The following is a 24,957-nucleotide window of genomic DNA, read 5'->3' as shown; positions in this document are numbered from 1 at the left end:
ACCCGCTAGAACAGAACCTTGGTAAACCTATTCACCAGGTCCTCAAATTTATCCACAGCGGGATCCCGCTCGGGAAGAGGACGGCCTTGCCCATCAAAGCGGCTGGGTAGGTCGATGGTTGAGTCGGAGTCTGCTTCAGGGGCTTTGTTCTGGTCTCTTCCCTCGTGGTGTTTCGGGGCTGATGGGTGATGTCGATGGTGACTGGAATCAGGATAGAAATTGTGACGGTCTGAGGCAGTAGGAGTAGGAGAGGGCATAGGTGGATAGGGCACGGATGAGGAGCGGCGATGATGATGACGGCTATCACGGTCACGGTCACGGTCACGATCACGATCTCGATCTCGATCGCGACGGTGGTCTCTACCTCCGCGATGCGAAGACGAACCCGATCCAACGGTAGAGTCACTGTCATCGGTCTCATAGCCAGGATCATGCGGAGGATCCGTCAAGTCGAACGCGACAGATTTCGGCGGTTGGCTAATTGACCGGGGGGCAGACGTTGGGAATGGGTGGATGTTCAGACCTATCGATTAAGGATCAGCTTTGATTACATTCTATACAGTCACAGTTGTGGTCCGCCGAACCCACCCTTGTGCGCGTGGTTTGTATCAATAGGTAGGGTTCTCACATTGTCTTCAGCCCTACGCGGCCGAGGTGTGTACTGCTCGGGTCCCGGTCCTGGTGGCGCAGCGCCGTAGGCGTAAGGCTGAGGTGGCGCAGCACCGGGTGGTGGAGGGTAGTCTGCTGGATTGTATGAAGCGGGGGTGCTGTTCAGGTTGTAGGTTGAGTCGCCCGGGGGCGGGGGGTAATAGTTGGGGTTGGGGTTGGGGTTGGGGTTGCTGGGGTAGTAGTGGGGGCCAGGCATGGGCGGGGCACTTGGGGCCGCCTGCGGGGAAAGCGGGTATGGTTCTGGATTGTAGGATTCTTCATAAGGATCACGGTGCACGTTGTCGTCATGCGCTGATTACACCACTAGTCAGGGTAAATATTTCTCGGTAGAAATTTGGTGAAGTGGGGACTTACTGGAGTGTTCGCGATCGCGCTCTTTGGACTTGCGACGCTCGTTGTACTTGTGGGCGGCATAACCGAGGCCTGTTGCGCCTAGTGCGGCCCCCGCGAGGTCTCGTGAGCGGCTGCGATGCCGTCGGCGGTGACCTTCGCCGTCAGAACTGGATGAACCGCTGTAGCGGACTCGGCTACGACTGCGACTGCGACTGCGTGTATGGCGTCTGGGGCCATAGGCTTCCTGTTCATCGTAGTAGGGCGCATCAGGCTGACCGTAGTAATGCTCAGATGGGATGCTACCTGCGACTGGGTCGTTGCCGTATTCGATCAGGCCGGCCGAGTCGCGAGTTGGATCGGGATAGGACTGTGACGGGGCGCGGCTGTGAGACCTTGAGCGATGGCGGCCCCGGCTCGAGCCCTCCTTTTCATCTTTGTCACTCTTCTGCTTCTCGTAGAGACCGGTGGCAGCAGCAGTGACAAGACCGGCAGCCACAATGGGAAGAGCTTGTCTCAGGCGGGATCGGGAGCGCTCACCCTTTTGAGAGCGCGAGTGGCTGCGGACCTTTTCAACCAGGCCAGCCACGGCCGCACCAGCCAATCCAGCCTCAGCCATGTGCTTGCGGCGCTCAGACATGCTGCGTTTGCCCTGTTCCCCATCCTTCTCCGAGCGACCACGGCTAGAAACCCGAGAACGGGAGCGAGTGCGAGACCGGCTTTTGCGCTCATCAGCTTTTGACTTGCTACGCAGTGCAGCCACACCAGCAGCCACGGCTGCGGCACCAACTCCCAGCTCGAGCAAAGTCTTTGCACGAGAGTGCGATTGAGAGCGGCTGCGGCTGCGGCTGTGGCGACTCCGGCCATGTCTGCTGTGACGATGGGAAGAACGGTCATCTTCAAAGGAATGAGAACGGTGACGGCTCTTACTACGGTAGTAGTCACGAGCATGCGATGCAGCACTCACAGCGACTGCACCAAGAGCACCGGCACCAATAGTCCTACCAATACGGCTGGCGCCATGGCTGACTTCGCCATCTTTTTTGTTGTGGTTTCGGAGCAATTCAGCCGCGCCAATACCTACCAATGCACCCTCTGCGAGATGGCGACGGTGGTGAGGGTGGTCGTCATAATCGCGGGTTTCCTTTCGGATGTAGACCATACTGTCATCGCTGCTGTAGTCCTGATCACGATCGCCGCGGTGGCGGCGACTACTCTGGGAAACGGAATCATCAGGGCTCAGCTCACGCCGGGAGCGAGCTTCATCGTACTCGCGGACTCGACGGTGACGGTTGTAATAATACGGGTCCTCGTCCACCTCAGAGCGGCGCACGACATCATACTCGGATTCACGGGGACTGGTATAAATGCGGGCTTCACGAATAAGTACGGGTTGTTTTTGGGTGGACATGGTAGTAGCAGTAGGGGACAGCTCCACTCGGTCCAGGGAAACCCATGGACCGGAAGTGTGGTCGATTGGTGTGGGGATGTAGGGTACTCACAATCATAGTCTCTCTCATAGCGTGTGGGTGGTTCATACTCCACCTCTCGCTCGTAGCGCGAGACGGTCACAGGCTCTTCACGATCCGTTTTGCGCCGGATCACCACCTCGCGCTCGCCGCCAAAGGAGTCATCGTGTCTTGACATGAAGTCTCGACGGTCGTCTTCGGGAGAAATGACGTAACGCTTGATTGACACAGGACGGGTCTCATCCCAGTCTCGTTCGCGTTCTCTGTAAGTGTACGACATGGACGTAATAAGGGTAGTGAGAAATGGGAAATAATTGAGAAATGAGTCGAGAAGTAAAAAGTTGAACGGCAAAAGAAAATAAGATGCACACTGCAGGGAATGGAGGGGCGGCAGAGAAGTGGGGGTGTGCAGAGAGGATGTGATCGACTAATGGCCGAAGATGACTCCAGTAGGTACAGTCCTCTCGGGCTAATTCTGATTGGTAACGGTTATCTTGGCCAAACAAATCAAAGCCAAGAAAAGCCGGTAAAAGCCCAGTGGGTTTGAATAATGATTCAGAATGATGAGAGCCGTCCACAGGTTCTGTAGGGCAGAGAGCGGAGTATGTATTGGCACGCACTCAACCGGCTTAGTCTCCGACTAGATGATCGGCAGGCAGCACTTTGTATGTTGGGCTCGGATAACTCGGAATGGGGAGTTGAAAGGCAGATGGTAAATTAGTGAACAATGAGGCCGCGAGATGAAAATGTGAACGAGAGGATGGAGGGGAGAAATAAAGAGGGAAAGAGGTCAAGAGGATAAAAAGACCAGACACGTGAGGCTCTTTCTCTCGGGTTTGGCAATCTTTGCCCGGGTACGGTGGCGAAACACGCGAAACACTCAAAGACCGTGGCTTTATTTTGTTTACAACAGACTCACTTGGATTGTTTGGTTCTTCCCGCTGCTTAACCCACGGGATTCTCTCGGCTGGCTCGGGATGATTCCGTGGTCCCCAATTTTATATTGATCCTACTTCGGTAGATGCAGCCTCACCTAAATGTCATCTGCTGCATTGACAGGTACATCTAAGAATGGATCGGCGCTATATGCACACAGTCATGAGAGCAGTTTCCTGTAGCGTTTCAGTAGGACACGACTGGATTAGCTACAATCCACACATTGTATTATAGATTAATCTTGATCTCGGGTTAGCATTTTAGGTTGCCGTTTTAAAATGATTATTGGTGTCTTAGCAAAGAAGATTCGTTCCACTAGGCGCCCTGGAGGTGACATCATATGGGGAGCACAAAGACTATCCCCAATAATAGGGCAATAAGAGGCGTATAATCCTGAGCGCCCTGGTCTTGATTTCCGTATGGGAGCCCCGCGGATGACGTCAATGTCATGCGGGGCGTTCTTGGCAACTAATTGTTTATGTACCCAAGTACGGAGTAGGTAACTACAACTTATGTTGCAGTGAAGGCTGAGTCTATTACTTCAATAATGGTCTAAAAGAAAAAAAAAATCAAGTGGGTCTCTCTATGTTATATGCAGAGGCCAAAAAAAAGGAACAGAGACAAGTTACATTGCGTTTCCTCATATTGAACCAATAACAGATAGAAACATCGTTGGCAGATATTGAGTCCCGAGGCAGCGATTGTAAGACTTATGTTTCAAGACCACGAGTCACAGATGACGACAGCATCGCTCAAAACGATAACTGGTAAAGCCTAGACTCGTACTGCATATGCTGTGTTGGCGACCAGCGCTAAAGTCAGGATTCGTCACAACATTGTTTCCTCGCTATTTTTACAAGGCCGTGTATCGGCCTTTGTCCACCGAGGATTTTAATAACTAACCTTTTCTGGCTCATCATGGTATGAGTGGCGTTAGATATAACACCCCGGTGTCTTTTAGGTTTTGTCGAGGTTACAACCTTCTAAAAAATAGCACGGAGTATGTTATAATATTTACGATAATAAAGGCGGTAAAAATTATAACTAAGCCGTACAGAGTGCTTAACTAGTTGTATCTCAGTGCCAGTATCCATCGACCACCCGATATGACTAGTAATACGGTGACCACCGTAACCAAGGAGGAAATCCACTTTCAAACGATAGGAAAGTAGCATCCGGGGTTTTTAATACAATTTAAATTCGTTGGAGATCAGATCATCTGGCACCCTTTGCTCGCATCTCCAATCCATCTGACATGCACCTGACAGTGCGTTTCTTCAACCCCGCTATACTTTTTAGTCCAGGTTACAATTTTATTTTATGGGAGGTCATTCAATTTTCTCTTGTCATTTCATGAGAGACCCCAGCCTAGTATTAGCTAGAGATCATCTACGTGCGACAGTGCGCACCATAATGCACACAGCAGAAATAATTGTTGAATTTCGTGTCGAACAGAATTGGCTGTCAAAGCTAGTGTCGATGTCATGGATTACCAATGCAAATATCCCTGTGAGGCCGTTGACAAGCCTTTATACATAATGAACATAGGAAGCAACACCGTAATATGCTAGATCTCCGTCTTTCTAAAGGCCTTAGGTACAGGCAATCTGACAGGGGTATCGGTTCGTGCTGTGTTCTGAATGAGATGCTCGAACGAAGGCGAGGATCCAACACGAGGCGTGAAAGGCTCAAAGTCCCAGAGGTAGCCTAGAGTACGCAGGATCGAAGAAGCAGAGTAAGATACGACCTCGCCATCCGAGTTGGTGCCCTTCTGTTCGACCTGACCCTTAGAAACCCACGGCGAGATCAAGAGCGTCGGGACGCGGCCACCGAGACGGTCGAAGGAGAACGTATACTCCTCGCCGGAGGGTGCTATCTCAGTGTACGTTAGGTCATCCGGGCGGGTAGCCAGCGGGGGTGGGACGTGGTCGTGGAACCCTCCTGTCTCATCAAAGGTGAGGATGAAGAGTGTCTCTTCCCACTGCGGGCTGGAGCGGACCGCGTCGTAGACATTCTTGATGAGGGCTTCGCCTTCAGAGACGAGACCGGTTGGGTGCATAGAGTTTGTGCCTACACCGCAGCAGGACGGGTCAACAAAAGAGAATTCTGGGAGCGTGCCGGCTGCCGCATCGGCATAAAAGTTATCCAGGGGGACTGCTTTGTCGGAGTTGCCACTCGTGAAGGTCCAGTCGAAGAAGTAGGCATCGACCATACTAGGGCTTGTGTAGTAGTTCTTCCAGGTATGGTTGGTTTCTGAAAGCTGCTGGAAGATCGAACGTTGAGTGAGGCCGTGGACGTCTGGGTTGAAGGCCTCATCGTTGGTACCGTGACCAGCGGATGTGCCTGAGAGTACAAAGGCCCGGTTGGGGTTAGTGGGCTATTTATATATGTTAGCTATACGCGACAATTAGAGAGTAGGAAATTTGCTCGGACTTACACCGGGGTGATCCGAATGCCAGTGGTTGAAGGTGAGGTAGTTCTGCACCAGCGTGGTCATTACCGGCACCTCGTCCTCGATATAGTAGTTGATGACTTGCTTGGCCAGATACGCCTTGTCAGCATCGTCGCCATAGCTGCGTAACTGCTCATGCACAAAGCCATGCTGGGTAGGAGTGAGCATTCCCTGGGCAATGTGGTCATTGCTTGGGATGAAAGTGCCATAAAACTCAATATTGTTCCCAGTCACCGAGTGATCAGGATCATCCAGAACAGAGTCAAAGTCCTTAGCAGAGCTGCACACCTCGCCAGCTGAAGTATCGGTCAAGTTGTACGGGTTGCAGAAAGGGCCGTTGTTGATAGGGTTCTCCAGTCCCTTGAGAGTCTGGCCGCCGAGTAGGTTGTCCACAGAGCGGTTTTCCATTTCCAGGATGACAACATTCTTGATCCTGCTTTTCAGATTGGTGATGGAAGATGAAGAATAAGAGGGTTGTTGAGCCTTTGCATCAGCGGAGATCGCCGCTGCAAAGGCCAACAATCCAAAAAGGGCACTCAATTTCATCATGAATCAAGGGGACAGGTCGGTTCAAAGTCTGGGCCGAGTGCTTGATTTCGGGAGATCTGAATCAAGGGATCTGATGTCTCTCTTATAGTATGTTGCATTCAGCCAAACATCCCTGGCATTCCTCGGAACAATCCAATCTCCAATCTCCCGTTCCACGTGTTGCTCCGGAACTTACGGCTCGATTGAGTTCTGTCTAGAGATATGGGTATGGGGAGTGGTAGTAATCAGGCTGCGGGGTCATATGAATTAACAATCTCACAGGGCGGGGGGTGAATACCAATATGAAATGCACCTGATTGGTGCTCTTCGCATCGTCCCCATAACTCATATGTGATTGGTCACTTAGGATTGATTGGCAAGTACTTCAATCACGTAAAAGACGTACCAACATCATGTAATTGTTTTGCTTCACGCCCTTGAGGCCGGTGATTTACCAGTACTAAGTTACCACCACGCCAAGTATTCGCACAGACTGCGAAAGTGCCAACGCATGAACAAATGACCCTGGAAAACGAGGTCACGAGTTGTTGGCTAGGTATGTTGGTTGCAAGCAATTTCATTCGATCTACTGCCAATAAGACAACACGGGCTTTCCCACGCTAGCATGACTAGAAGAGCGACTTTGACAAGGCTCGGCATACAGAGTCGATTATTGCAGAAGGTAACATTTGATGCTTCTGACTGATCTACTTGCAGCTGCTAGTTACCGCTTTCTGGATTTGTAATACCGCTCGTTCTTTCTCATTTTTAATTGGCGAATATTTGACCGGCAGAATTTGGGGTGCTAACTACTCCGTAGTTATTGACCAATAGTAAATAAGTCACCCATGGCGGCTGTAGTCTCACGCGCTAGTAATTGGCTGTCAACCTTAGGTGATGAGTTGGATTGGCTATTTTGTAGAGTCCGATATTTTGCGAGTCAGTCCATCCTACATATAGTGAGTACAGTTCCAGGGCTTTGTCCTGGAATTCTGGTCTTTTGCTCCTAGCGCAGCGGGTTGACCTCTGGACTTTGAAAGGCACCCAAAGGGTAGCACGTGACACAATGTAGCATTCGGAGAATATCCAAATAGTACAACATACAGGCACAAGCTTGTATAGATGCGGGGGTGAAGTCTTCGACCAAGAATAACTCATCTCTATCTGTAAAGTAGAGATGTCAAACTAACTCACCCCTAGGTTGTATATGTACCTGTCTAGACATATGGAGATGTCTTGTTAAATCTAACTTTATTATAGGCACTTGATCATCAGCTATGTCTTCGCAAGGGAGAATGCTACATGAAGCAGGGACAATATGCTTCCGAAAGAAGAAGGTGGGTCTGTATATATCACGTGTTGATGCCTTATATTGGCACGCAATGTTTGTTAAGTATCACCACGCGATGGACTAGATTGATTGTATCTATACCCTTTTTAATATATGTTTGATTTTTTGAACCCAGGGTTCCCGGGGACTCATCCAATGCGACTGTTCAGAAGATTTCAATTTTATTCTTACATCGATGATCGGGGTAACTGTCGATGATGCCATCTACAAATGTCTCCGCCCCGCCATGAAAAACAATTAATAATCATATCTGGATTTCCAATCTAACCGCCCCTCGTGCTTCGTTCCTTACATATATATACATAGCTTATTTTTTTCAAAAAAGCCCCTTCTGTTTCTAACTTGTCACATAGCAGTATCCTCGTACTGTGAAATACATTACCTCTCATCCGCACCGGGTTCAACAGCCCACTACTCCCATCGCGAGGAAAGCAAAACCCAACAACCTCGACATCACACAAAACCTTTGATATAAAACCATCGACACACAAAACATTATAAAAATGACGACAGCAGCATTCAGATACATCGACCGAGCTTCCTACGACCCTGATGCCACAGAGCCATTCAAAAAGCCATGGGGCAAAGTCGACGGACCAGGCCGGTCCTACCAACTCACAGAACTGGAACGAAAAGTCGAGGATCTCCGAGGCCAAGAATCGAACTTCACAACAGACAATTCCGGCTTCGCCTTATACAAGTCACCCGCAAAGGAGACCGCATTCACCGACGATGCTGAAGTGCGAGCGGGTTACTACGCAGAAGTAGAAGACCTGCTGCGCAAGAAACTGCCCGGGGTGAAAAAAGTAGCCATCTTCGACCATACCATCCGGCGCCGGGTGCCGGGCTCGGCGCGTAGTCCTGTGCAGCTGGTGCACGTGGACCAAACGCCCAAAGCTGCCGAGGCGAGAGTGCGTCGCCACCTGCCAGAGGATGAAGTAGAGGAGCTGTTAAAGGGTCGATACCAGATTATCAATGTCTGGCGTCCGATTGAAAATCCAGCTTCTGATTTCCCGTTGGCGCTGATTGATTGGAGAAGCATTGCTCCTTCTGATTTTGTCAAAGTTGATCTTCTTTATCCGAAGGAGTGGCAGGAGCATGGAGAGGTAGCGCCTGATTCTGAGTCATTTTTCTCTACGGATGGGTATGAGGTCAAGGGAGAGACTTATGCTATCGCTCCTAATGAGGAACATCGTTTCTTTTACGCCAAAGATATGACACCCGAGGAAGTCATGTTCATCAAGTGTTTCGATTCGAGAAGCCACACTATGACTGGGGCCAAGACAGATATTGCTCATGGGTCCGGACATACTGCATTTATTGACCCGCAGACTCCTGCTGGATCGCCCGGGAGGCAGAGCATTGAAGTTCGATGTCTAGTTTTCTACGAATAAGCCTTGGGGTTCTCATGTCACAATGGGTGATGCAGTCAATTCAAAAAAATATAATGTCTGTTATGTAGTTTCTACCCTGTATATCATATCATCCTCATTATCGTGATTTATGTTCCGAGGTTGTCAATGAGTGGGGCTCGGCCGACAGTCACTCAGCTCCCAATGGCACTAGAATGCGCCTTTGATAAGTAGTAACATTAGAAATATACGTAAAAACTCCGTTAAACAGTTAAAAGATACGCAGATTACGAACTAACCCTGTCTTGGCAAGATTATGTGTACGACTTCATGTGAGTCACAGAACATCCCCGTCTCTATTTATTTTTTGACTCTTCACATCCACTAGAAATTTTCGACATATGCTCGCATCTATCGAAGCGATCTGCCAATTTATCAATTACACCAAGACCGCCCACGGAGTTCCCTAGATAGTGAGCCCTAACACTAATAGCCTCTTCTACCCTACAACACACTAACATCTACCGCAGGATTCAAAATGTCCTCTTCAACATCAGAACTACGAGACCAACCAAAATGCTGGACAAAGGGAGAATACGTAGTCTCAACCGACGTATCCCGAATCCCTATCAAAACTCTAAACACCTGGTACGCCGGCGAAGAGTTCTACTGGGCAAAGCCAATGCCGGAGTCCGCTTTGCGCGAAACATTGCAGAACTCCCTCTGCTTCGGGCTGTACCATGATCCAGACCAAACCTTAAGCCAGTCAGACAAGACACCAGAGAACGACGAATTGGCAGACTCCACAATCGAATTCGTCGGCTTCGCCCGCTGCGTAACAGACTACACAACATTTCTCTTTTTGACGGATGTCTTTGTACTTGCCTCGCTCCAGGGCCGAGGCCTGGGAACTTGGCTTGTAAGCTGTGTGCAGGAGGTTATCGAGACAATGCCCTATCTTCGGAGATCGCTGCTGCTTACTAGGGATTGGAAACGGTCGGTGCCGTTTTATGAGAAGGTTATGGATATGGAGCTTATGGTATGCAACCCTCCTGTTAATGGGAAGGATGCGGTGGGATTTGCTATTATGCAGCGGAAGTCTTGGGGGGCTCCTGGGTTTGGGGAGAAGCCCTAGGTATCTCAGCGGGGTTGAGAATGGGTTGCTTTGAGATTATTAGATTATAAATAGAATTGTTGTGGATAGAGATATAGCTGATTGAAACTCTTTTCTTTCCATCACTTCATTGCTCATATGCCTCATGACCAAAATATTAATTCCATCGTATGCCGCCAAAATCCAACTCCTAAACCCAAACCATGAAATTCAAATAGTCATCAATCATCTCATCACATATTTAATCGAACCCATGCCCTCCAGTACCAGAACCTAACGTATCCCATGGAATAGAAGTAGGACCGATCCAATTTTGAGGATGCATCTGACCGAAACCGGAATGCATGGTGTGATCACTGGAGATCGATGCAATAGTTGGCACCGGCGATCCGGATTGCGAGTGTGGATGCGAGATATTATAGCTGTCCTGCATTGTCATTCCCTGGGGGAGGTTTGACATTGAGAGGGGCATTTGGATGCTTGGTAGGAGGTGAGTGTGGGACTGGGATTGAATATTGGCTTGGTTTTGTTGGAGTTGGACTTGGGCTTGGACTTGAGCCTGGGCCTGGGCCTGGGCTTGGAGGTGGGATTGAGAGTGGGTAGGTGATTGGGGGTTGTATTTCGTTGAGGCAACATCGCTGGTTTGTATGTTAGTCACTAGTCCAGGGGAGAATCTAGGTAAGGGCGGGGTGTAACTTGGACATACATCATCTGTCGAATTATGGGAACAGCCTTGCTGCAGAAAACGCTGCGGACTGAGAGCGAGGCGAACATATCTAAGGCCCGATCGAGTATATCTTTGATCTCTTCGTACTCGGACTGGCCCTCGGGGATGAGCAGGATGATAGCCAATGTGACTGCAGCGTGGAACGCGTGGAAACTGCCTAGTCCGCTGGTATACCATTTGTAGGGCTTAAACGATTGTGTTTCGAGGAGAGTTTCAAAAATGGAAAGTGAAGCCTTGGCGGAAGCGATGCACTTAGCTCTTGTAGAGCAAGTTTCAGATGTAATCTCGCCTTGTAGGTAACGGCAGAGACTTGGGCGGAGGAGGAGAAGGAGAAGCTGATGGATCTGGCTGTATATGATGTGGTGGTTGGCTTGGTGGTGAATGGGTAGAGGATTGTTCGTATCGAGCGTATAGCGAACCTCGACCATTTCACGGACGGATATAATTTCCGCTTCGAGTTGAGAGGTTGTGAAGCGGGATGTATTTGGGTAGCTGAATATTGTTTCACAAATCTTCGAGGAGATTTTATATAATCGGAAATTCAACAGGAGGTAGGTCATCTGTGTTGGGCGGGGGAATGTTGAAGGTGCTGGTCTTTTTAGGTTGGGGCTGGTGAGCAGATCAACGTCGTCGATGTCTGCGGGCAGTTTTACGTCTTGCGTTAGAGCCTGCTGGTCGAGGCTCCCAAATGCTGTGTTTTGGATGGTATAGAGCATCATTAGTCCGGCCCAGACCCGTCGTCGCTCTTCTCGCTCGATTGGCCCGAGGGTAAAACGATCTGGGTCTAAATGGCAACCCATTGATATTGCAACATGATGTGTGAATCCTAGCATTGTCCAGATTGGTAGACCGCGGTGAATTCGGGCGTAATTTATAAGAACTAAAGCTTGTAATGAGTTGATCGAATGTCGGGACGTCACACCATCGGCGGCGAGGCACCGCAACGCAGCAGATCGATATCGTGCTGACAGCACTTTGATATTTCGGCTGACCGTTCGCTCTCGCCCTAGATCAGACAGCAGAGGATGGTCATCATCGAGCGCGCTTATGGCGATAGCGAGAATGGCGAATAGCAAAGCCAGCCATGATGTAGACACACTGCCAGGATCATGACAGAAATGCTGATACTCGGCTTCGAACGTCAGATCGTGAAGAATATGGAAAACCTAATGTGTTATCAGCTAGCGTTCCCCCATTTCTTTCGTATGACATACCGAGGAAAAGACCTGAAAATAAACATCCTTGAGGGTATCACAATACCGGCCAGGTGGCAGAATCGACAATAGCTCAGCACGGGATATACTTCCATTCCTCGCCAATGGGATCTGCAAATCATCGTCATCCTCCGCGAGATCCGAATCTAAATTCGGTAAACACTCCGCAGCGGGGCTATTCGCCACTAGAGACTCCCACTGCGAAGCTAGTGGCACATAGCGGACATGACCAGAAGGCGAAATACGAAGTGTGCCAACATTATCCAACATGGGGCCGAGCGAGTCCCATGTCTCAGGCTCCGAGAAACTACCCGCTGCACTCGTCCCACCCAGTGGCGAGACTGCGCCACCAGTGGGCGTGCCAGCATGCGAGGTCATCTGCTTCTGGAGCAAGGCTTCTAGATTCCGAATTCGTGCTAGCAGTTCGTTCTGCACTGCGCTGTCACCGGGCGAGGACTGCTCAGTTGAGAGCCGCGGCTGGCCGAGGTAGATGCAGTCTTCAGCGCCTAGACCGCGCCGCACGCATGTTTGGCATGGCCGGCCGTCGCGCGAGCATCTGATCTTTCGTATTCGGCAGGCCTGACAGCTGATGGGGAGGCGCTTGCCTGTCAAACGGGATGAGGCCATAGATTGGGAAGTGAGGTCAAGGCTGCGCTAGACTGAAGCAAGCGCAATCACCTCGTCGTCTGAGGGGATTGGAGAGAGTGTGAGATTATAGAGCGAAGAGGAGCTGCCTCTCAGGAAAATCGAACGGCCGGTTTCAAAAAGGGGTACTTCGCAATATATGTTGTGGGTATGGATCGACTGGTTGTCGTCTGTTCATGGGTCCATAAGAAAATAGGGAATGAGAACCCACAATGGATGAGCGGGGGATATTGATGTTTTCAGAGTTGAGATAAACAGCGGATTGTCGAAGTCTTCTATACTTCAGCCCGATCCAATTTGTAATAGGAGGCAACCTTTTTTGGGGAAGCCACATGGGGATGCGTGTGAATATTGGCGGCATACTTATTTGCCCCTGTCTTGGAGATGTCAGCCGAGCAGAAAATAATAAATATAATTATTACCAAAAAGGTCTAGGGTTCGACAGCCCTGGAGGTGATAACATCCCTTTTACGGGGAGACCGATGTATGAAACCCTTCTATAAGGGTGGGAAGGGTCCACGATCAGAGAGTTCAGCGGATATGTACCTCCGATGCTACTAACAAAATACAGTATAGACCGTGACAGACCACCGGGATTGCTTAGTCCTAATAGGGCTTTGATACACCTATAAACCATGGTTTCGGGCCGTCACCCATGTCGGCCCTTTGAGGAACACATTGCTTAACACCGAAGAAAGTACGAAGATACTACGATGTAAGTGAAGTGTGTATGTTGTATGTGTACGATACCAACATACGTGGATCATAGGGATAACTCGTTCAGACCGAGGTGTGCCGTTGCCACTAAACGGGCCTAAGCCACTCAGCCTGCCGATCATTTCCCCTTACACTCGGCTTCTCGTACAGATCGGCGCGAATATGGCCATTAGTGGTTAGTGTGGCTTTCCTCAGCCACATGCGCCATGACGACAATCCCTGTCTAGCGGTAGTGCGCCTTACTTAGAACAACCCTGGAGGGACTCCATAAACGTGAAAATTCTGAACTTTTCAGCTCGGAGATATCAATGTCAGTTCTAGTGGTTCGTATGAGCGTTGAATTGTTTATTTTTCCTTGATTTCTATAGGACCCACGGAGAGACTGGCTTCGTTGTGATTTTACCAAGAATTACTCTATTTTGCTGTTGTTTAGAATATTCGCCTGATATAAGATCATTTAATGGAACGCACCAGAATATTATTATAGTAAAGAGCCCTTCCTGCGGCTCTCCAATTCCATATTCCCATTGTGCGAAGGATCGTCTGTGGGCTCGGACCCTCCCTCGTGTTCCTGCCTCTCGGGAATCCGATAACTTTAACGTTCAACTACTTTATACATAGTCACTTTGCAGTGAAAACTGCCGGCTTCCAGGTTGACTCCGGGGTAATCCGGTGAACCAGCTAGAAAAGAAAGAGCCAAAAAAAACACTACATGGACACTTCAAAATAAAGAATGGAAGTCAAATCAAAAGTACGTGGCAAACAGTCCCGGATATCGGGAAGCATCTAGAAGAGCCAACTGTTGCAAATAATCACCCGTAGTTCCGGCTATTCCTCCGGATTGTGGGTTATGCAGCTTTGATCATCGGTAGAGATCATCCCGACGCGTGGCGATAGAGTTTCTGAGGCAATAATATGCTGCTTAGGAAGGATTCGATAACTATGTCGTAGGAATGTCAATATTATATTACCGGCTAGACCGACAATGACAGCATGTAATTCTGCATACTCATCATCGGTCGAACGGCGAATGGTGAACGGCGAATTACTTTGTAAGTCTGATCTGTTTTAGTTCTCCATGCGTCTGGTGGGGAACCCAAGGCTGAAACGGGGGCAAGACACGAGCTGCGTTCCACAAGTTCTTGCTTTGCTTTTTAATTTAAATACTCCAGCCCAACAATTGTTTCTGGGTAAATTACAAAAGCCACAAATTTAATATTCAGTCAGAAGAAAGGGGTTGGAATTCTGCTACTTGCAACAAAGTGAAGAATATTTGAATAAATGTGCACTTCTGGGATTACGGTTGAGATGGCATTTGTATAAGCGCCTGGATAATCTCCCCGAAGCCCTGCTAAGGCAGGGAGTTCAAACTGCCTTTGCTGTTTCATGCGTCGATACATGGCTAGATTCAATGTGCTGTGTCTCGCCAACCACACTAAGCGCACGCTTAGGTCCCTCGTCCTGAGCCACAACCTGGTCACCGAACGCAGCAGCCACTTCTTCGAGGGTCTTCTGCTTGGTTTCCCTGGACAAGGTTAGCCTCTTAAATTCTTTTGATCTCTTTCTCTTCGTCTCCGATGAAACAAGTTGAAGGGAAATATATTAGCGACTTACGGGAAGTAAAAGTAAGCGATCACCAAGAAGAATGCAGAGCAGACTACAAAGACGTAGTAGTAGTTCTCGTGGATATTGGCGAAAGCACTGGGTCCAGCCTCGGTGACTGTTTTCGGATGAAGAGGTTAGCAATTGCATATACGGACTATCTTTCATAAGAATGGATTTCAAGCTTACTGCCAACATTAACGATAAAATGAGATGCGGCGGCAAGTCCCATCACCTTGCTGCGGAGAGCAATAGGAAGAACCTCGGCGCCATACAGCCATGTAGTACTGTTGAGCATGCCATCTAAAAAGAAGAAAAACCCCACGTTAGATAATTTCTTGCAGCCATGATCCGAATCCTTACAATAGCAAACCACAAAGAGGTAAATTCCGAGAATCGCGAAACCCTTTCCGATGTGGTTGTCTGTATTCTGGAACTCCCTCTGCATCACCGCGGCGTAGATTTCGATCAGGACAATACCAGCCAATCCGGTGATCAGCATCCTGTAGACGGTTAGCAGCAGGCATGTGACATGATAACTCAGGGAATCTACTTACTTCCGACGTCCCCATTGATCGGTCATGTACATTGTAGTGACCGAATTGGACAAAAAGGCGATGGTACCGTAGACTGCAGCCAGAGCGAGGATCGTGTGTGATCCGATTCCAAGGCCCTTGTATAGAATAGCTGAGAGATAATATTAACATCCCAATAATTCCCACTTCGGCGCTCGCACCCTGAACTCACTCTGATAATACTGAATGACATTGACACCTGTCAAACTCGTCATCGTCTGCACAGCGATAGAGCTAAACATCCAGTTAGTTCCAGAAATCTCAAATGCAACCAAATAAGAAATAAACAAACTCACACAAGCACCCGATGTCTAAACAGTTTGAAGATATCCCGCAAAGAAGTCATCTCCCTCTCCATCTCATACTCAATCTGCGCCTTCATAAGCCCAAACTCCTCCTCCATATCATGCAGCACAATACCACGCCGAATGCGCGCAAACTCGCTACGCGCAAGGTCAATCTTCCCATGGCGAATCAGCTGTCGTGGCGAGTTAGGCATGAAAGTCGAAAGACCAATGAACATGATAATTCCCCAAGGAATTTGGATGCCCAGAGGCAGCCGCCATTGTATGGGGCCGTAGGGAGCGTAGCTGCAGGCGTAGCCGACCCAGTTCGACACCATTGTTCCGAATGAGATGCCGCAGCCGGAAATACCGCCGATCAGACCGCGGTATCTTGGATCCGATATTTCACTCAGGTAGATTGGGACTGTTGCAACCAGGCCACTTATGGGGATGTTAATTTCTGTTATAGATCTGGTGAAGAGTATGGGTGGCTTACCCTACTGCGAACCCAGCTAGCACACGGCCGGCGAGGAACATGCCGATGTTGACGGAGGCGGTTTGGATGAGGGTGCCGATTGTCACGATCACGCACATCATTTGCATGAAGCGGATTCGACCGAGTCGGTCGCCGATGAATGTTTGTGTTAGGGCGCCGACGGCTTCACCGGCGATGTACACGGCCACAACCTAAGATGGTCAGTTTCTGGGTCTGTTCCGTCGGGTTGGAGGTTAAATGGCTGGGTGAACATACAGCTCCTGTGACGCCATTTGATGGCTTTTGCATATAATCAATCCAGCTTTGGTGGGCAATCGCTAGTAAATCATTAGTTTGAGCTGCAAAGCTAGAATTTGTGGATAATAACTCACTAGTTGTGGCAATACCAGTATCGAACCCCTATTCATTAAAGTCAACTTCGCGGTTGTACACAGCGGTCCAAGACCAACTGATCTTGGAAGAAGAAATCAACTTACAAACAAGAACGTGCCTATAGCAGCAAAGAAAGCAATACCCAGCGAATACCACATCGCCATCTTGAATGATTCTAGATTCTCCGCGGAATCAGATAGGGAATATTGAGAAGAGAAGAGAAGAGAGGACGTGGATATCCAAGAACTAGAAACAAGAACTACCCCCGGTATATTACTTGATCTCTCACAGGAGCAAGCCGGGCTATATCCGATGGGCCGAGGATGCATCACACAACAGACAGACAAGCGACAGACGACACATACGCCTATACTCGGAGGAGGGCCGAGGAAAACAATTTCTGGGGAAGCGGGGAAACTGGGGTAGGCCGTGGATACGAAGGGTCTCCACTACAAAGAATTTATCAGGGCCATTTGCATGTTTTGAGCCGTTGAGTCTCGCAAGATTGGAAGATGGCTGGTTCGAGGCTCTCGTTTGGTCCCCCAGAATACAGGGTTGGTGTCCTCGGCGAAGATCTGCGTCTTCATATCACATTCTTTCAGTTTCGGTATAAAGATTCCCGGTCCGTATGAAATGGGCAGTTCTTGAGAACCGGGTTCTTGGCAACCCCCTGGAGTCTCGCCCTTCGGTGTTTTCTCGACTTGATTCTGCTAAGCTCGGATGGTATATTTTGCTTCTTTTGGGAATATACGTGGACTGAAGTATGTTGTTCAGGATGACAAAATATCTTATGTCGCTCAGGAGGGCCTTATCAAGTGTTCGGGGAGACCCCGATGATTGTGCAGAGTGTAGTCCATCAGTGACTAGTGGTTTCCGAATATCTCTTTGACAAACCGTCAGTAAGCTAACTAGAAAACTCGGGGGTAAATGAAGCGAGGCATGGGACTTTGATAAGTCTCACGAGACACTCCACGCGTAAGAGTGGACCCATAAAGGGAGTCTTGGCAAGAATTGGGGGGATATACTTTGTAACCCACGCCGAGAACTCTACATGGGGAATATTTGAGTGAACATCTAAGAGCACAATGAACAGCAACGCGTGGGAGATGCAGTATATCAACGCTGATGAGGGTACTAGCAGCTCTACTGTGAAGCAAGAATAATTATTCAACAACTCATAATCCGGTAGTCATAGATGGTGATTTTGAATAGTTAAATTCCTATTTCATTTTTCCATTGCCAATGTCATATATGCTCCGCAAAAACAGCGAAGCACTTTGTGCAATGCAGAAAACCCAGAAGCCGAACAAGGAAACTGAACAATCTAGAAAACAAGGGCAGCACCCTTGGTCTTCTTGTCACCACTGTAAAAGAAAAAGGTATGTCAGCACTGTATAGCGAAACAGTCAAGCAATATGTAGATGTAACATACCCCAACTCGAAGTGCTTGCAGCGCTTCAGGGCGAGTTGCTTCTTGGCCTTGCAAGCAGTACACTCGAGACGCAGGACGACCTTCTTGGTGGTCTTGGCCTTCTTGTGGAAGACGGGCTTGGTCTGACCACCGTAACCACTCTGCTTCCGGTCGTAACGGCGCTTACCCTGGGCGAAGAGGGAGGCCTAAATCACAAAGGATGACATCATCAGCAATAGCTCACGACTACCATTCCGGCGTCGAGGGCACTAACCTTGCCAGCCTTGTACTGGGTGACCTTGTGCTGTTGGTGCTTGTGGCACTCCTTGGACTTGCAGTACGTCCGGCGGGTTTTGGGAATGTTGACCTGTGCGGAGAGATGTCATGAGCTTTTGTCTTTCTGGTCTGATTGTGCGAATAAGATCAATGTCAATGTGATTCGTGCCCCGAAGTCCGATTCGAAATTAGTGCGGTCGCAAAGAGATAGGTCGTGTTGTCCGGTTTGTAGTTTTCAAGGAGTAGAAAGTGCGGTTGAATAAAGGATGGCGGGGTGCACCCATTGTGATCTGCTTCTTGAGTCCTGAATTTCATCACCCAGTGTTGTTCTTGCAGGTTTCGCCGCCAATTTCCTCTTCGATGTCAACTTTTACATTGCATCCTGCAGTGAATCCGGTGAAAAACAGACGGTTGGGTAGTTCATAATGTGGTGATTCACGACGGTCGGCGAAGGAATTGACGATTTCGAGGTTGGCCGCACAGTAGACATCACACATTCTCTCCACGACTCGAGCAACTTCGAATGGCCGGGGCTTGCGGAACACTTGACATATCTCGTAGGGTGTATCCTTACCATTTTGACTGACTTGGCCGGATAGCTGGGTGGTGGTCGTTGGATTGTCGCTTGTCGGAGGAGAGCAAGTGCGATTGTTGGGTTGTGGGATTTCACTCGCTTAGGCCCTATCGGGTAGGCGCTAACCCTTTTAGGAGTCGCCAAGAAGAGTATGCTGAGTCATTCATAATGTTGATGCCTGAGGCTTTACTGATCTCACTGATCTCAAACGTGTTTTGGAGTTTGGAGTTGATTCTCAGCACACATCTTGTATTCTGCTATACAAACCCTTCTCCAAGTACAATACTATCCCCTACTCCATACCAAGTTCTGCCTTTAATCAATTCCAACCCCTTCTCATGACCTATCACCCATTGCCGTTGAGACGGGTCCCCCAATCTCCTCCACATATTTGAGCGGAGTTCATGATTGAGATCCTCGATCCTATCAATAAGTTGGAACTTTTTCTTCTCAAATTCTTCTGGGGAATCCGGCTTTATTTCTTTGGGGCCACCAGGCGCAATAAAGCGCGCAATAGTGATATGCGCAGAAGGTACGGTATATCTAGCCGCGATTGGACAACCAGATTCAGTCACGATGTTGTAAAGATCACTTCGCAGATGGTGATATGTGAATTGATCATGTTTCCCATTATAATCACTGGTATCTTCCTCGCCAGCCGCGGGAACAAAGCTCAAAGCAATAGCAGAAGTGTCGTAGCTGATTACTGGCTTGACCAACCGGGCACGGTGGGTGAGAGTGTAGTTTGCCAGCTCTGCTACGACCCCGCTCATCTTGAGAGAAGAAGTAATCTCATCAATTTCAGGTCCTCTGAGTGCAGACCTGATCTCGAGCGTGGTCATGTGCAGATGATGCGGGGGTACAAGCCAGAGACCTGTGTTGTAGAATCACAGTTAGAACAGTCTCTTTGTATTTTCCATGGGTCATGCATCGCACACACCAGGTCCAATCAAGGTACCAATCTCCTGCTGGATCTTGTAGACCAAATCCCGGATATGCTGTGGCGGGCGTGCCCAAAAGGCAAGGTTGTGTCTCGGGTCAACGTAGTCTGTCAACCCCTTCTCTGCCTCGAGCACTTTGGACAGGATATCATCCTCGTTCCATTCACAGAATCCTTTCTGGCAAATTTGGCTTCTGAAAAGGGCATTTCTCTTGCTTCTATGGACCTCATAGGCAAGTTGCAATCGTTTCTGGGTGGGACTCTCAGCATTTGGCTGTTGACAATTAAAGATTCAAGCTTACCGGGTCATTCTCAGAAACAGTGATCAATTGCTGGAATTGATTCTCCGCTTTCGCAATTTGCCCGGGTTCATTGGCCATTTTTTGAGGTTGGACTCCGGTTGACTGGTGAATCGTGATTCTAGCCTGTTTCAGCGGGGTAGTTGGGGTAAAACTGCATGCACATGAGAAGTGGAAATATCGACTTTCTGGCTATCAAGGGGTATATATATATTTCTGAACTCTGAAGCTCAACTCATCTTCGAAAACGGTGCTAGAATTAAGAAAGAAACATAGTAAGATATCTCATCGTTCTCAAAATATCCCAATTATGTTCTCTACATCAAATCATATAACTACATAGTTACATTGTCGCAAGCCAAAGTGAGGCTCCGACGCAATCAGGCAATAAGGCCACAGGCCCCCACCAAAACCCCGCCGGGCTCACATCTCCTCTCCAAACACTCATTGACAAGAGCTGTACCTCCAACTACATTGCAGCCGACATATACCTTGCTCCATTACTACTATCCAAACCACCGAAAAAAGGCACCGACGCTTCAATATGTTGATCAAGTGCGTTTCTCAGCTCCAGCATGTCCATACTATTGCATCATCGAATGACCCCAAAATGCGAAAGGCCACTCACCCCTAAACTTGCATGCTGACATTTCGCGTCCAAACAGGGTCCGAACTCTCACTGGCAAGGAGATCGAGCTCGATATCGAGCCTGACTACAAGGTAAACCACCCGCCTTGATGCATTTCCGGCTCCTCCCCGCACGGAACCACTCTAGCGTTCTACTGAAACAACACCCACAAGCCCCGCTGCATCAACGCCCTCTGAATGCGCCTATACTGATACGGACGGTTCTATTCAGGTCTCCCGGATAAAGGAGCGTGTTGAGGAGAAGGAGGGAATTCCTCCGGTCCAGCAACGACTTATCTTCGGCGGCAAGCAGATGTAAGAAACTACTCACTCAGTTATTTCCCCCTACTCAAACAAACCCAAGCTGACAACTTTTCATTAATAGGGCGGACGACAAGACAGCCTCAGAATATAACCTCGAAGGTGGCGCCACGCTCCACCTCGTGCTCGCTCTGCGTGGAGGATGCGCTGCGATGTTGATGTAACATCTTTTTGTCATTTTTAGATACCACATTTCTGCAGCAATGTTAATCAGTTGAGGAACTAGTGCTTTTCCATCCCGCATCCCATTTTGCGAGGATTCGAACTGCAGGGACCGCGGTGGAGCAATGGAATTTGAGCTTAAATGGAAAGGTAGTTGCATACTGGGTGTTCTGGGTTGAATGATTTTCATTTATTAGTGTCCTCTTTTTTTCCCTCAAGGACCTAAGCTCCTTTCATGGACTGGCTTGGTTTTGTATACCCATCTTGACTCTACTTCCGGGCTTTGTAGATCTACTTCAGTATATTTGCGCTATGCGGCGGGATAAAGACATCAGTACCGCTTACTATGTTTTGGAATGAAGCCCTGAAGGATGTTGTAAAATAGCCTAGCTGACTGAGTTCTGAACACAATAGGTGCGACCAGCAGCCTTGGTTGCACTCTCCGAAATAGCTAAACTTGAGAAAGTTGAAGGATTTCCAGTCTTTTGTACGCCCAAGTCATTCGCATTGTTGAAGAGAGGGATATAGCTTGTAGCATTGGAAAAGCAGACCCATATCAACCTTATATACAGAGCCGGAGTTGTGAATAAAAATGTAATTTTAGTTAATACCTTTTATAAAAAACTACCACCAAGTGAATCGCAAGTGGGGTGCATCCCACCCCGGGTATCAGAACGAGCCTAAACTACCTATGTCCCACATAGGCATATACGTAGAGGGCCTCCTTTCGGAGAACATATGAGCATATGAATCAAAGTAATCCAAAGATCACGATAAATGTCGTCGCTTTGCCGGCATGAAAATGCTCGGCGCCGGGCGCCGACGAATAACGCCCGGGCGGGAAAGAGGAGGCCCGGAGGAAGGTGGGCGGGAGGAGGGGAGAGAAGAGGTGTGAGAGGCGGGAAGAGATGAAGAAGAAGAAGAGGGTGTCTCGGCACCACGAGTGGGGGAGGTCGGACGGCGCTTCAGCTTAGGCATGGGCTCAGTGGCCACAGCTGGTGACTTCTTTACGCTAGACGAATCGCTATTGGATGCACCACGGGGTGAGGCGGTGGAGGCGGTGGAAGTCAGTGCGCGTAGTCGCGCCTCATTCTTGCCTAGCATGGGGTGCTGAAGTGAGGGTGGAAGCATGCCGGGCCGCCGGCTGATTCGTGGGGGAAGAGGTTGCGCCTTTGATATCGGCTGTGGTGCCGGCTGCTCGGCGGGGCGGCGGTGTTCTTCGACCAGACCGATCGGTGCACGCTTAACTTGCGACGCACGGTTGTTGAGGGACTTCGTAGGCATCGTCAGCGCGGTGTTGCGTTTCTGCGGCTGGAAGATACTAGGCTTCTTTTCAACACCACCGCCTATCCTGCGATCATATGGAGCATGACGCTGTCGCACAGACGGTCGGGATCCGGCCATGCGCAAGCCCTTGCTCTCGGGTATGAGTTTGGGGGTGAGGAGTGCACGCTTTGCACTGATGCCGTCAATCGCCATCTTCATTCTCTCCGCATCGGCATCAAGAGAACGTTGGACTTGGTCGCGGAGATCACAGTAAACCCCATACCAGTTGTTGGTACTATCCGGGAGGTGGTACGTTTCCCACTCAGGAATGTCCCGTTTAATGAGCTCAAGCCACAGTTCTTCGTCTTCTTCGGCGAGGTGGGGGGATGCGAGCTCCATAACATGCTACAGATTTAGAAAGAATGATATTAGAAAATGAACTTGAAACTGAAAATGAAGCGCGGGTGAAAGAATAGTTAGACAGTGAGGTCTAGTAGACGTACCAGCTTTTCGGGGTTATGGATATTAAGCAAAATAGGACGGGCGAGTGAGTATGGCATGGCCCCCAGATTATCCAGGTCTGAAGATCACACAGTTAGTCCGGAGTCTTGCAAAATGAGAGAGCTCGTTTCATCTATACCCTTGATGAAGCGGATAGCCGTGGCTGTAGCCAGGTGAAGCAGTGATGGGGCTGGCATTTTGCTTATGACGGCAATGGTCCAAGCCGAATTGGGTACCATAAGATATGCGACATGAGGTGAAAGCAAGTACTAGATATAACAGAGTATACGAGGCGCAGTCGCATTCAAAAGAATAAAGGACAGACCAAAAGATGCCAGATGCGACGCGATTCTCGTGGTTGTCGATGATAGGAGTCTCGGCTTTAAATAAAAGGATGATCACGCGGTCGACGCTGATTGGCTGCGTCGATTCGTTGCTTCATTTGATATTCTTTGTTCTAATGTTTCCTAGCCACAGCTACGGACTCTACTGATTGAATATTCGTAAGATCTGCTGTCTGCTCAAGTGAGAATTGATGGTCTGCATCATCAAGATACCTACTTGAGGAATTCAGGCTTCATTTTGTCGTTACTCGTGAATCAACCACAACGACGACGCTATCTCTTGTGAATCTCAAAATCAACCTTGTTGCCCCTAGGATTATGCAATCGGCACACATATACTCCGTAGCAACCCTGGAAGTAATGTCAGATGCTCTAGTTTATAGTACAGACGAAACCTTCATTTATCCATTTATACGACATCTCCAGATTCACAAATTATTGGGAGGTCGCTGAAATGCCGACCATAAGCTCTTTTCCCTTTCGAAGCAGCTTTTTATATTCCAGCGGCTTCTTGCATTCATTCTGTAGTGTCTCGGATCCATTGTCTTCGGAACTTGTCGTTGTAAGCACGTGATGTAGCAAACAATGCAATCATCATCTTGATAGCATCATCGAGGGGCATTTCAAAGAACTTTGAGAAATCGAAAATCAGCTCACCATATCACTAAATTCTGCTTCAGATACGACTCACAGGTACGTCTATTACAGTATCTCTTTCTGCCGTGATGCTCGCCTATATACACAGTGCCTCGAACAATGGTACCAGCAACGCTAGTCGTACTGCTATCATTCGAGCATTCCAATAGCGTCGATTAGAACATACCCTTCTCGTCATATGGCGCCTCTTTCGGCAATATCATACAAGGCCTGGACTCAAAACCTCGGATACGTCTGACCCTTCACACAGATAATCACAATGGCACCCCGTTCGCAGCTCGAGATCACCACTTCCTCCGTGACCCGCTTGGTCAAGGAGGAAGCTTCTTATCACAAGGAGCTTCAGCAGCAGGCTGAACGTATCAAGAAGCTGGAGGCTGATACCACTGGTGGCGACGAGAACCGCGAGTATACCCTGAAACAAGAGGTATGTGCCTTGTACATGAGCTTTGCTTCCACCATATCATCTTGCCTCTAATGCTGACATGAACGATAGCACATGTCTCTTGAAGAGACCAAGAAGGTCCTGCCCACATTGAAGGAGAAGATTGTGCAGACCGTTGCGAACCTGGAAGCTTTGATTGTGAGTACCACCTATCTGTATTCTTGGATTCTATTAACCAATTTTGATAGATCGAGGAGGGCAAAAAGGGATCGGACAGCAACGTTGAGCAAATCACCGCTGCCAAAGAAGCCATTGCTCAAGCTAAGACCGCACAGCGCGTGATTTCGTGAAAGATATGTCA

General features: G+C 48.9%; 9 protein-coding genes across 9 annotated transcripts; 3 read left to right on the top strand and 6 right to left on the bottom strand.

The window, feature by feature from the left end:
* Positions 1-5: 5 nt before the first annotated feature.
* N7518_008332 (DUF3824 domain-containing protein) lies at positions 6-2,748 on the bottom strand (the record flags this gene model as incomplete). The annotated part of the gene is made up of 4 exons (XM_057189259.1): positions 6-523; positions 589-960; positions 1,024-2,373; positions 2,502-2,748. 4 exons carry the CDS (start codon positions 2,746-2,748, stop codon positions 6-8), a joined length of 2,487 nt encoding a protein of 828 aa, XP_057040962.1.
* Positions 2,749-4,971: 2,223 nt separating this feature from the next.
* N7518_008331 (uncharacterized protein) lies at positions 4,972-6,402 on the bottom strand (the record flags this gene model as incomplete). Its single annotated transcript, XM_057189258.1, has 2 exons — positions 4,972-5,781; positions 5,842-6,402. 2 exons carry the CDS (start codon positions 6,400-6,402, stop codon positions 4,972-4,974), a joined length of 1,371 nt encoding a protein of 456 aa, XP_057040961.1.
* A 1,836-nt stretch (positions 6,403-8,238) lies between these two features.
* N7518_008330 (uncharacterized protein) lies at positions 8,239-9,129 on the top strand (the record flags this gene model as incomplete). Its single annotated transcript, XM_057189257.1, has 1 exon — positions 8,239-9,129. One exon carries the CDS (start codon positions 8,239-8,241, stop codon positions 9,127-9,129), a length of 891 nt encoding a protein of 296 aa, XP_057040960.1.
* Positions 9,130-9,625: 496 nt separating this feature from the next.
* N7518_008329 (GNAT family N-acetyltransferase) lies at positions 9,626-10,222 on the top strand (the record flags this gene model as incomplete). Its single annotated transcript, XM_057189256.1, has 1 exon — positions 9,626-10,222. The coding sequence occupies one exon, from the start codon at positions 9,626-9,628 to the stop codon at positions 10,220-10,222; it is 597 nt and encodes a 198-aa protein (XP_057040959.1).
* Positions 10,223-10,442: 220 nt separating this feature from the next.
* On the bottom strand, positions 10,443-12,769 carry N7518_008328 (Zn(II)2Cys6 transcription factor; the record flags this gene model as incomplete). Its single annotated transcript, XM_057189255.1, has 3 exons — positions 10,443-10,839; positions 10,908-12,094; positions 12,143-12,769. 3 exons carry the CDS (start codon positions 12,767-12,769, stop codon positions 10,443-10,445), a joined length of 2,211 nt encoding a protein of 736 aa, XP_057040958.1.
* A 2,100-nt stretch (positions 12,770-14,869) lies between these two features.
* On the bottom strand, positions 14,870-16,997 carry hxt8 (uncharacterized protein; the record flags this gene model as incomplete). Its single annotated transcript, XM_057189254.1, has 11 exons — positions 14,870-15,029; positions 15,119-15,224; positions 15,296-15,409; positions 15,470-15,609; positions 15,664-15,793; positions 15,854-15,915; positions 15,978-16,406; positions 16,462-16,652; positions 16,717-16,778; positions 16,833-16,860; positions 16,938-16,997. The coding sequence occupies 11 exons, from the start codon at positions 16,995-16,997 to the stop codon at positions 14,870-14,872; spliced, it is 1,482 nt and encodes a 493-aa protein (XP_057040957.1).
* Positions 16,998-18,157: 1,160 nt separating this feature from the next.
* On the bottom strand, positions 18,158-20,414 carry N7518_008326 (60S ribosomal eL42 domain-containing protein; the record flags this gene model as incomplete). The annotated part of the gene is made up of 7 exons (XM_057189253.1): positions 18,158-18,197; positions 18,266-18,450; positions 18,519-18,611; positions 19,095-19,215; positions 19,398-19,968; positions 20,035-20,284; positions 20,337-20,414. The coding sequence occupies 7 exons, from the start codon at positions 20,412-20,414 to the stop codon at positions 18,158-18,160; spliced, it is 1,338 nt and encodes a 445-aa protein (XP_057040956.1).
* Positions 20,415-22,211: 1,797 nt separating this feature from the next.
* On the bottom strand, positions 22,212-23,407 carry N7518_008325 (elongin A domain-containing protein; the record flags this gene model as incomplete). Its single annotated transcript, XM_057189252.1, has 3 exons — positions 22,212-23,114; positions 23,213-23,289; positions 23,350-23,407. 3 exons carry the CDS (start codon positions 23,405-23,407, stop codon positions 22,212-22,214), a joined length of 1,038 nt encoding a protein of 345 aa, XP_057040955.1.
* A 1,063-nt stretch (positions 23,408-24,470) lies between these two features.
* N7518_008324 (putative tubulin-specific chaperone Rbl2) lies at positions 24,471-24,946 on the top strand (the record flags this gene model as incomplete). Its single annotated transcript, XM_057189251.1, has 3 exons — positions 24,471-24,638; positions 24,708-24,794; positions 24,845-24,946. The coding sequence occupies 3 exons, from the start codon at positions 24,471-24,473 to the stop codon at positions 24,944-24,946; spliced, it is 357 nt and encodes a 118-aa protein (XP_057040954.1).
* Positions 24,947-24,957: the final 11 nt, after the last annotated feature.

This window comes from Penicillium psychrosexuale (assembly GCF_028828465.1).
Source record: "Penicillium psychrosexuale strain IBT 29551 chromosome Unknown utg000004l, whole genome shotgun sequence".
NCBI lineage: Eukaryota > Fungi > Ascomycota > Eurotiomycetes > Eurotiales > Aspergillaceae > Penicillium > Penicillium psychrosexuale.
The sequence above is the reverse complement of the archived record's forward strand: the minus strand, read 5'-3'. Positions and strand labels throughout refer to the sequence as shown.